The sequence below is a fragment of the Oncorhynchus tshawytscha genome, linkage group LG13 (assembly GCF_018296145.1).
Source record: "Oncorhynchus tshawytscha isolate Ot180627B linkage group LG13, Otsh_v2.0, whole genome shotgun sequence".
NCBI lineage: Eukaryota > Metazoa > Chordata > Actinopteri > Salmoniformes > Salmonidae > Oncorhynchus > Oncorhynchus tshawytscha.
In genome coordinates, this window is record NC_056441.1 from 73,229,938 (window position 1) to 73,242,343 (window position 12,406).

The following is a 12,406-nucleotide window of genomic DNA, read 5'->3' on the forward strand; positions in this document are numbered from 1 at the left end:
GCAACTGCACATGGGGACAAAGAGCGTACTTTTGGAGAAATGTCCTCTGGTCAGATGAAACAAAAGTAGAACTGTTTGGCCATAATGACCATCGTTATGTTAGGAGGAAAAAGGGGGAGGCTTGCAAGCTGAAGAACACCATCCCAACCGTGAAGCACGGGGGCGGCAGCATCATGTTGTGGGGAGGTTTGCTGGAGGAGGGACTGGTGCACTTCACAAAATAGATGGCATCATGAACATGGAAAATGATGTGGATATATTGAAGCAACATCTCAAGACATCAGTCAGGAAGTTAAAGCTTGGTCGCAAATGGGTCTTGCAAATGGACAATGACCCCAAGCATACTTCCAAAGTTGTGGAAAAATGGCTTAAGGACAACAAAGTCAAGGTATTGGAGTCGCCATCACAAAGCCCTGACCTCAATCCTATAGAAAATTTGTGGGCAGAACTGAAAAAGCGTGTGTTCAGAGCAAGGAGGCCTACAAACCTGACTCAGTTACACCATCTCTGTCAGGAGGAATGGTCCAAAATTCATCCAACTTATTGTGGGAAGCTTGTGGAAGGCTACCTGAAAGGTTTGACCCAAGTTAAACAATTTAAAGGCAATGCTACCAAATACTAATTGAGTGTATGTAAACTTCTGACCCACTGGGAATGTGATGAAATAAATAAAAGCTGAAATAAATAATTCTCTCTACTGTTATTCTGACATTTCACATTCTTAAAATAAAGTGGTGATCCTAACTGACCTAAGACAGGGACTTTTTACTAGGATTAAATGTCAGGAATTGTGAAAATCTTAGTTTAACTATATTTGGCTATGGTGTATGTAAACTTCCGACTTCAACCTTGTGTGTTTTCCCAAAAAATGTATGGGTGTTGGAAATGATGCAGACAATTTCATTGATGGAAGCAACAATCTATCCGCAATATTAAAGCTGATCCACCCCTTAAAAACGTAAAATAAATGTGATATTGTCTTGTTTGTTGCAACCGGCGCTGTCCAAGGTGCTGAAATCATAGAAATAGTATCTCATTCTGTGTGGCTGAAATGTCCATCTTCACATTTGCTCATTATTGTAGCTTTAAATTTACCAAATGGATTGCATTGTTACATACTACTAGCTTATCAGTCAATCAAAGATGTTTGATTGATCAAGAGTTTTTAGATTTTACAACAACAAGCCGAGGCTACATATTGTTACTGCTGACACATTGAGACAGATGGTGTTCTGAATTTGATATTCTGCAGCCTGTTCACCATCTGTGCGCTCCAATTAGTAAACACTACACAGTAAGGAAAAAATAAAGTCAATGCTTTATTAACCTCATACATTACACATTTACCGAACACATGTACGAAATATAAGAGGAGGAACACAAGTGGATGTGCACTGATGTACGGCTAGTATAAAGTGGTCTATTGTAACTAGTGTTGTTCTAGCTAGCCTATCAAAAACATTGAATATTATGCCACACACTCAGTTACAACCACCAATAGGCACTCCCTTGTAGCTACATCAGATCAAGTTCATGTATAAATTGGCTATTAAAGCATGAGCTGTAGTAAATCTAGTGAAGAGACTAAACTCCATTGCATGTATTTACTTTTCAAAATACTTTATTATGATTCCCCCCTCATTAAAACAATATAATATGGATCTACATCCCCACCATCTACAGTCCTTTGACAGTTTGGGCATTAAGGTCCTTATCTTCGCCCTCTTCAGTCTCTGGGTTCAGATAGTCTAGAATTTTCAGCAGCGTGTCGTCATCCAAGCCCTGCGTTTGTGACACATTGCCCGTGTCCTCCTTGGGATCTGACTGTCTTTTCTGAGGCAGGCTTTTATCTGAGTCCATTTGGTCAAAGTAGTCCTGTATCGCCTGCTCGAACGTTCCCAGCACGAGCTGATGGTCTTGTGAGGGAGGCTGCGAGGTGCGCTTTTTTTGGTTTGCTGTCTGCGGATACTGTGCCAACATCTGGGCAGCCAGATAAGTCGACAGCTCGTCTTCATTGACAGTGTTGTCGTAGTCGTCCTTTCCTTTCTCTGGGACGTTTGGCTCAGAGAACATGTAGTTTTTCTGCTTTCCAGCTGGCGCGTAAAACCTTGACGGCGGGCTTGTATGCTGTTTCTGCTTCTTGATTGCAGGTGCGTTCTGATTTGCCACGCTTCCCAGCCCAAGGATTTTTAGAATGTCTTCTGTGTTTATTTCTTCCGGGATGTTGCTTGTTTGGGTCTCAGGCAGTCTGTTGAAGAATGTCTCTGGAGGGATCTTATTTTTTTGGTGAGAGGAGATCTGAGTTAGTTTGTCCTCTACCCTGGCCAGATCATTAGGTGTCCAAGACTGTGCCTTTGTCCTCAGTGGTGTCCTGTCCTGTTTTGTCATCTCCCCACTCTTCAGCATGTCCATCAGGTCTTCTGGTGGGATTTGTAGTTTCTGGGAGATTTGGATGAGCTGGTAAATGGCCTGTGGATCTACCTTGTCACTGTATTGAGTTTGAGCTGCCCTCCTCTCTTCCCTCTCCTCCTCTTCTTCTAGCTCTCTCTTCTGCTCCTCCTGTTCTTCTAGCTCTCTCTTTTGCTCCTCCTCTTCTTCTAGCTCTCTCTTCTGCTCCTCCTCTTCTTCTAGCTCTCTCTTCTGCTCCTCCTGCTCTGTTTTCTCCAGTACCTTCAGAAGGTAGTAGTCATCTGGGTCATATTCTCTTGGACCTAGCTGACTTGATCGCTTGACCTCATCAATCTCCTCATCATCTTCATTATCATCATCATCTTCATCATCCTCCAAGCCTCTGTCGAACTCCTGCCTGTTGTCTCCCTCTTCGTCCTCCTTATCCACCTGCTCCTCTAGGGGCGACCAATCCTCTCCCCCTGTCACATCCTCATAGGCCAGGTTCCTCACCTTGAACATGTCATCATCACCATCATCCTCAGTCTGGCGTTTGTGTCCAGCCTTGGCATTGGCTATCCTCCCCAGTTCCTCAAACACAGACTGCAGATTGGCCAGGTTCTGGGGCGTGTACTTCCCTTCCATGTTTTCATTGGTGCGTTTGAAGGGGCTCTCGCGGGCCTGGACTCTGCCTTCTTCCTCCCCCTCACCGTCCTCTTCATCTTCAAACATCAGTGGGTACTTCCTGTGAGGCCGGCTAGCACGCTGCGTCCACGGATACGCCACGCCCTCTCCCACCTGGCTGTCTTCCTCCTTCGCCGGTCTCCGCCCTTTGCCCAGAGCATGGCGGGCTGCACTGGGCCTCACAGGGGCTGGCTTGGGGCCCTTCTTGGTCTGCTGGAGGGTATTCAGTACCGCCTGTAGCCACTCATGGGTCTTGTTCTCCTTGTTGCCCTCCCCTTCCTCATCATCCTCATCTTGGTCCTGGCCTTGGCCTATATTACTCTGACTGGTCTGGGCAGGAGAGGGTAGCCTCAGCATGGAGAGGAGTTTCTCTGAGTCTGTGTCCATGTTGGTGGTGTCATAGTCTAGGGTGAGGGAAGCCTGCTCCTGTGGGGCTGACGCCCCGGTCTGCTGGCGGAGGCTCTCAATGTACTCCAGGGCCTTGAGCATGTCTGCATTGGGGGGGAGGTAGGGGGTGTCTCCTCGCTGGGGGTCCAGCTCACTGCCCCTCAGTCTGTGTTCTCTGAGAGAGGCCCCCTGGGCACTGCCGGAGCCCAGGAGTAGGAGATGGAGCAGGGAGAGGAGGAAGGCCATCCCTGCAGAGGAGAGCTTGGGGAGTGTCGGCATGGTGTCTTCAGCCTGGAGACAGACACAACAGGGAGAGAAGAGTCAGTGCTGACCTTTTAGGTTTAGGATATGAAGATTTTTCACTGGTCAGACCATTATGTACTTATCTGCTCCTGTCACTTCAGTTTAGAGTCTTAATTTATTTCAAACAAGAATATGTTCAAGGGCCGTGCAGTCAATCGTGATTTTTCTGTGTTTTATATACATTTCCAGATTACATTTGTTAATAGACCAATAAGAAAGAGTTCCAAACCTTTCTGCCAATAACAGCTAATTTTCAGTTTTTCCCCTTCCCACTCTGATAGTCCTAGCAAAATTCTTGCTTGAGAAATTGCTCTTTGCTAAGAAGCTATTTTATTTTATAACAGTTTTAATTGAAAACAATCACAGTAAGGTACTTAATTGCTAGTCAGGAATGATTTGATATTGAGATAACTGCTTCATTGGCCCTTTAAAGATGAGGCCAGTTTAAAGGCTTTTGTAATGATCAGCTCTAATGACCATTACAATTCTGAAATCTTTCATTTTTAGACCTGCCTTTTATTCCCGTTTGATGCTTCAGCTATATTGCTATAGACTCTTAGTGATCTGTATTGAGGTTCTGTCACTCTAGCTGCAGTTTTTACCCAGAGAATGAAAATCGCATCTGTTGAAAGCCCAAATGATTGTTTGCAGAGCAGTAATAGCATGGGCATTCAGCTCGCCTATAAATCTCATTAGTTTTCAAATTGTTGCTCTCCAGAATGAGTCACAATCCAGTTGTCTTGGTAACCCTTTGGCTGATGCTGGCTGCTGTCGAAACACTACTACCTACACCCAAGACATCTCTAGCACACTCAAACAATGTTGTGTTGCACAAGCCTTTCACTGAGAAAATGCAGTGGAACTTTTATAATCATGAACCTAATTTGGATACAAATATTTAACACTGCTATTTATAAATCAACTAGTGGATGAATTGGTTTTGAAATCAAAGTGTTGTTTAATTTAGGCAAAGTATTATCTGCTTATCCTACATAAAACTACAAATTACTTTAGCAAATCACTAAAAACGAAACTATAATAAACTTGAATAGTTAGTCAAAGACACTATAAAACAGATTATGCATCTCTTCACTGCGGTAGCCCTGTTTGCAATGCATCAGGTTGGTTAAAGATACACGGATTTTAAAATGGAAATTAACATATTAAAAGAACTGAAAATAGTACAACTGAATTCCATTTTCTTCAAATAATAATTTCGATGTAGGCCCTATGTAAAATCTTACCTCTGCAAAATAGTTTCAATCGATAGTCGTGAGTGAACTTAGCATCTCTAAGAGCAGGGATTCTCTGTGTTCAGCACCGGGGACAGCTCCTCGGGTTATATGAGGCGCCACCTAACTCGTGCGTCACTGCGACATACGCAATACACGATCCAAAGAAACACACAAACATAATTAGAACTGGTTCACGTCTCTTCACCTCGACGTTCAATTGGAAAGGCTTATGTGATCATGTTATCATCATGTCTAATTATATTGGTTGTTAACCAACAGCGATGACTAAGTAATTAATATATATAATATCTGGACGGTAAGGTCGTGATTAATTAGCCCACAGCACAATGTCTACTTATATGGTGATAGACCTATACAACTATGCCTACGAGTTCTCCAGACAGAGTATAGGCTAATTATAGGTAACAGGCCCAGTTATACTAATTTGCTCCAGGGATTTAAGCCTACGTGAGGCATTTTGTAGGCCCATGCTAAATAATGCTGCAATATTTGTGTTTCAAACTAAACATTTGTGTTGGCTATAACAGAAACGCTACACAGCATTTTGGATAATGATGTTGCCCAGTCAAGGAAAAATGCAACATCTATTGATTAAAACATTGGTAGAGCTTAGTTCCTGGTCCCGTATCGGGATTTGCACCTATGTATGCATCAACAAAACGGCGCTGCGGGCGTCCCTCTCGAAAGAGAGTAGAGTCCATCGATGACTCACTCACGCCCAAGATCTGCCAAAGAATGAGGCGGGGTGATGAGGACTGCAGAGAAATCGTGTGCTACGGGAGCTGCCTATGACAGTGCAATCGTAAGCCACTGGTCTTTTTATTTTGGTTGCCTGTCAACTCCTGTCTGGCCCAGGTCAGGGGTACGTCGTCACTTTCATTCATACATTTCCGTGGGGACTCGGCACTCAGATGATTACAGTAGTATGATTTGTTTACTAGGGATCCTGATTCCAGATACGCTTTCAGATATCGCTTCTATTTTGACATTGTAACAATATATTAGGTTGGTGTCTCAGTGTGACTGTATGCGTCTGTTGATGTATTTGACTGACCAACCATATTTTGTTTACATTCAGCACATGCCTCCACTTTCCATGTAACTCCCTAATGACTGCATGTACTCCCGCATGTGCAAACACAGACACATGCGCCAAGCAGTAAAGGATGTAAGGCTCAAGCAGCTTGGCTAATTGCTTGTGGTTGTGGCTGTGCTATGGGTAAACAGAAACCAATTACCCCTCTGTTCCACCCTCTCCCTCCTACAGCCCATCTTCCCATAACACAGGCCTTTAGGGTCAAATAGAAACTCTTCTTACAGGCAATTAGCAGCAGTCTCAAATGTAACTACATCCATACACATATTGGTGTCATATCTTTGTAAGTGGTATCTGTATATGTTCCACCATCTGTTCAATGTGTTATCAAATTGTATCAGCCTATTAGAGAGAGAGAAAAATGCTGTCTCCAAGTGCCTCAGATACTATTCAACCTGCTTTATCCTAAGCCCTGGGTGTAGCCTAAACATGCTCTCTGATTTCATTAAGATAACATCAGTGAACTTCAGGCCAATTTGATCTTAATGTTTGCTTGGCATCATATAGACATTGATCTGTAGTAGGCTATTGTTCTGTTCAGTATCAGTAATTGACAGACATCTGACACATCTATGTAATCCCATTTGAATTAATCTCATGGATCAAATTGGTTCCAATGCCATAGCAATTATCAATATCCCTGATGATGTCATATAATAGGGAAACTGCATCATGACAGTGATACTGCTCCTTAACCCCAGCTGTCAATGTCCTGAGAGGGTGGATGGAGAGAGGCAGAGAGAGAGAGAGGCAGAGAGAGAGAGGCAGAGCGAGAGAAGCAGAGTGGTGGAGAGAGGGAGGCAGAGCGAGAGAGGCAGAGTGGTGGAGAGAGGGAGGCACAGGCAGAGCGAGAGAGGAAGAGGGGGAAACCAGAGAGAGAGAAGGATAAATTGTATTGGTCTAGAAGCTTTGACGTCAATGACTCAATTTACAAGTGGATCATGTCCCTCTTTGTGTGTCTGTATGATATGGGCTAGTTGTCTCAGCCATTGTCTGTGTATCTCTCTGTCTGTGTTGGGGGAGACATGAACATGAGTCACGGAATTCTGTACATTTATGGCAATGGCAATTTGTTTCAGATAAACATCTTGGTGTGTGTGATGCACTTGAGTGTGGGAAGACTATGAAATGATTTCAATATGCTCCAGCCTCCAGAACCCCAGGATGCCATATTAATACTCAATGTGGCTAGGCCTTACCTTCTTACTGTGAGGGGATTTACAGGTAGATTACAACGGTGTCATTATTATCAAGGAAGTTTTCATGTCACGTACAGTGAAATGCCTTTCTTGCCGACTCAAAACCCAACAATGCAGTAATCAAAAACATGAGTGATTAAATCAAGGAGTAAGAACATGAGAAAGTAAGCATATTATATACAGGGGTTAGTCAGTTCCAGTACCATATTTACAATATGCAGGTATACTGGACTGATAGAAGTAGATATGTATAGGAGTAAAACATGTCTAACCTTTATGTGTAATTTGAGGCATTTGTGTGTTGTTGTCGCGCGACATACTGCTCTTACATAAATGTGCCCTTTTTTTATTTTTCTGTTTTCATCTCCTCCTCCTCATTACTACAAGAGCATGAGTCAGACATAGCTTTTTTCACAGACAGATTGTGCTGAGAGAGAGAAAGCAAAGACAAACACACATGTCCTCTGCTGTTGGATTATTTTCAAACTAGAATGATGAAGTAAATATAGAAAAAAGTGCATTAGTTTGGATGTTTTTTTCATTTGTATGATGGATGGACCAGGGTGATTCTGCGATGGAGAGGACAAAGAGGGAAGTGCAGTACATCATATTGTTCAAAGCAATGGTACAAATACAGAGCCCTGAAGAACACCACCAATTCAAATATGTTCTTTAAACAATCTAGATCTCTGCTTTTTTTGTGGAGTGCGCCAACTCTTTTCTACCTCGAATTAGTCCTTTAGGAAGTTGTTCTTGGTAAGCCCGTTTCAGTCTGTTTGTAGTATTAACCATCAAACACATTCATGTTGATCCATAACGGTTTTGCATGTTTCTCAGAAGATGTCTGAGTTCAAATGCCATGTAATCCACAGTGAGACAGAATTATACTGGTTACCATGGTGCACACCTGTCCTTTTGGTGTCCTGTGGTAAAGAGCCCTCTAGGTAAAATTCACTATACTCTTAGAAGAGAAATAAAATCTGTATAGAACCACAAAGGGTTCTATCAGTTGCTTCATATAAGTTATATATAGAACCATTTTATTGTCACACCCTTATCTGTTTCACCTGTCTTGTGATTGTCTCCACCCCCTCCAGGTGTACTTATTATCCCTGGTGTATTTATCCCTGTGTTTCCTGTCTCTCTGTGCCAGTTCGTCTTGTATGTTTTTCAAGTCAACCAGCGTTTTCCCCGTACTCCTGCTGCTATTCTCTTTTGCTAGTCCTCCTGGTTTTTGACCCTTGCCTGTTTTCTGGACTCCGTACCCCGCCTGCCTGACCATTCTGCCTGCCCTGACCTTGAGCCTGCCTGCCACTCTACCTCCTGGACTCTGAACTGGTTTTGACATTTTGCCTGTCCACAACCATTCTCTTGCCTACCCCGTTTGGATTGTTTTATAAATATGAAGACACAAACCACCTGCCCCCCTTGTCTGCATCTGGGTATCGCCTTGTGCCCTTATATTTATAGGGTTCTTTGACCAGAACCCTAGAGGCACTTCTTCACTGAACCAAAATGGTTCCATATAGCACCTTGCATGGTGCCATTTAGGAATTATGGCTACTACTATTAAATTGTAATATTTTTAGCTAAGAATATAATTTAATAAACAATTAAATAATGGACAAAAGAATACCAGCATAGTTTTTAGAATTTATTGCAAACATATTTTGGAAATATGCACTCGTGGCCAGGGAGGCATCATTGTTTGAGTCATGGCCCACGTCAACTCTGGCTGACTTCTTTACAATACAGTACAACTTTGTCCATTAGTTAAAGTGAATAACAAAAATGTGTGTTCTGCTCCATTCTCAACCAAACAGCAGACCTCATACACACAGTTGAGACAAGCACAAGCTGCAGTGCAGCGCCCCTGGAAGGAGAGCATGTTGTGGGGTTAAGGGCCTTGCTCAAGGGACCAACAGTAGGGGAATGTTTTGAGGATGTAAACCCAGCGGCCCTCCAGTTGTCAGATCAATTCCTACCATTTTTTCCAGCGCCCGGCCCGGGATTTGTACTGGACACCTTTTGGCCACAGATACACCTCCTGCCACAGGTCAAACTCCTTTGCCGCTGGGTTACCTAGCGCCAGTACAGTATGGGTCGTCTGACTGGTGCTAGAGAAGAGGAAAAAAGGAGCAAAAACACGAGTTAATCTGCCAAAATGAAGACTGTTAAAACGGCCAGCTTCAGTCAGCTGATTCTAGCGATCCCTTCTAGTTAGTTCTATTCGAGCAGCTTAGTCTCCTACTCAGAAGACCCCCACTTTTGTTTGTGTCTTACTGGTCAAGGTAATGGCATCTCCTTCAGCCAATCAGTGGCCTTGATTCCCGGGACTTCAGTTTAAGTTAGTCTGTGACCACACAGCACGCTGTGTGGTCAGAAACGTACTTTTCCCATCCTGATGAGCACTTCCACAGTTTTCCCTCTTGCTGAACTTTTCCTCCTGTGGACTGAATCCCTGTATGTCTGATGTTTAATTGTGTGTGTGCATCTAAAGGACCACGTGAACATGATTCTCAGTTATCTGAACCGTGAGTGGTCAGATGTGTGTGCAAATGAGGACATCTTTGTCCATTAAACTCCCCTTAACCTGGACATCTGCCTCATCCTTGTTCTGACCGGACATTGTGTAGTGGTTGCTATCGGCCCTAAGCCAACATCTAAGGTTTCTTATTACATTCATGGTCCTTTGATTCTCTACAATCCTACCCCTATTTTTCAAAGACAAAATGCTATGCAGACATATGATGTAGATTAGAAGAACAACGCACATGCAGTTGTTCTCAGCAGCAGCCGAAAGAGATCCTCTGTCTCTGATCATTCTGGGTTACGGCCAGACTGAGTGTCACATTCTGACCTTAGTTCCCTTTTTATGTCTTTGTTTTAGTCTGGTCAGGACGTGAGTTGGGTGGGTTTGTCTATGTTCCGTTTTCTATGTTGTGTTTTGCGTTTGGACTGGTATGGTTCTCAATCAGAGGCAGGTGTCGTTAGTTGTCTCTGATTGAGAATCATACTTAGGTAGCCTTTTCCCACTTGTGTTTGGTGGGTGTTTATTTTCTGTGTCTGTGTTCCACACGGAACTGTTTCGGTTGGTTATTTCACGTGGCGTTTATTGTTTTGTTTCAGCGTTTGCTTGTTTAAATAAAGAGCATGAACATGTACCACGCTGCGCATTGATCCTCCGATCCTTACTACTCCTCCTCGTCGTCGGAGGAGGAAGACAGCCGTTACACTGAGCAAAACAGTGTGTTAAAAGCCATGTAATGATTAACTAGGCTATTGAATCACCAAGACTTATTATACATATACATATTTCATTATGAATAATGTATACTTAGTTACCTCCTCTCAGTCAGTCTTCTAATGGCTTCATGAAACAGTCTCCTCAATGGACCCCACACTGAAATACTGAAATAAAAGTAACAATTAGCTAATTGCCAATGTTAGTCTGGTTCTGTAGCTCTATTTGACATATCCCATTAAAAAAGTATCTTTAATTGAAGGAGTTAGCTGGCTAGTTTAACTTGGTGAATTAAAGTAGCCTAGCTTTTTCTGTTTCGCTAGCTAAATTAACTTACGTTTTGTTAGCTTACAAAAGTGCTCAAATTCAAATAACATTTACATTTTATTTACCTAGCCTATAGTTTATCATATGACTTTGGCTTCATATATTTGAATTAAATAATCAACTTCGCTTTCTTTATCTAAGACTTTATGCTTTTATTAAAAACCTTATTTCCTCCTGCTTCTAATAATTATTAATAATAACTGATTGGATCTATGTAGTGCTTTTCTACAACTGAGGTACTCAAGCGCTTTACATAGTAAGGGGGAAACTCACCTCATTCACCACCAATGTGAAGCACCCACCAGTGTGATGCACGGCGACCATTCTAGATAGCATTTAGTTTGCAACAGCACAGGTTTGTATGAACAACACAGGATTGTATGAACCTTGCTGTCTGCCACTCAGATCTCAGCAGCAATGTTTGAATATGAATTTGATCTCCCCCCTGCCATAGAGGGCTAACGGTGTCGGACGTCAACTAGACGTTTTTCTGACCAGGCAAAGTCAGAGCACCATCATTCATTATGGAATAAAATGCCAATTCAAAACAGCTGAAACAAATTAAAAGGGAATGTTAGCTGTCATTCCAGAGTTTAATTTGACTGGGTTAGCTGTTGATAGCTGTTGTTTTTGAAAATTCCCATTATACTCTGGGGAAGGGATAGAACCCTCACTGGATATATACAGTACCAGTCAAATGTTTGGACATATCTACTCATTCTAATTGTTTTTCTTTATTTGTACTATTTTTTTGCATTGTAGAATAATAGTGAAGACATCAAAACTATGAAAAAACACATGGAATCATGTCATCATCATCAAATCATCATCTAAATTCTGAATCCTGGCTTAGGAAGACCACCAAAAATTCTGAAATCTTCACCCCTAACTACAACATTTTCAGACAAGATATAATGGCCAAAGGGGGCGACGCTGTTGCAATCTATTGCAAAGATTGCCTGCAGAGTTCTGTCCTACTATCCAGGTCTGTACCCAAACAATTTGAAGAAACTTACAAAATTCTTGAAATTTTCAGGATTGACTGACCTTCATGTCTTAAAGTAATGATGGACTTGTTTCTCTTTGCTTGTTTGAGCTGTTCTTGCCATAATATGGACCTAGTCTTTTACCAAATAGGGCTATCTTTTTTATAACACCCCTACCTTGTCACAACACAACTGATTGGCTCAAACGCAATAAGAAGGAAAGAAATTCCACAAATTAACTTTTAACAAGGCACCCCTGTTAATTGAAATGCATTCTTGGTGTCTACCTCATGAAGCTGGTTGAGAGAATACCAAGAGTGTGCAAAGCTGTCAAAGGCAAAGGCTGTCTACTTTGAAGAATTTCAAATATAAAATATATTTTGATTTATTGAACACTTTTGTGGTTATTACATGATTCCATGTGTGTTATTTCATCATTTTGATGTTGTCATTATTATTCTACAATGTAGAAAATAGTAAAAATAATAATAAAATAAATGCTTGAATGAGTAGGTATGTCCAAACCTTTGACTGGT

General features: G+C 42.2%; 1 protein-coding gene across 1 annotated transcript; it reads right to left on the reverse strand.

The window, feature by feature from the left end:
* Positions 1-1,299: 1,299 nt before the first annotated feature.
* On the reverse strand, positions 1,300-5,114 carry LOC112247391 (secretogranin-2). Its single transcript, XM_042296328.1, has 2 exons — positions 5,007-5,114; positions 1,300-3,750 (listed from the first exon to the last, which is right to left on the reverse strand). Exon 2 carries the CDS (start codon positions 3,736-3,738, stop codon positions 1,678-1,680), a length of 2,061 nt encoding a protein of 686 aa, XP_042152262.1. The 5' UTR covers positions 3,739-3,750; positions 5,007-5,114; the 3' UTR covers positions 1,300-1,677.
* Between the last annotated feature and the right edge of the window lie 7,292 nt (positions 5,115-12,406).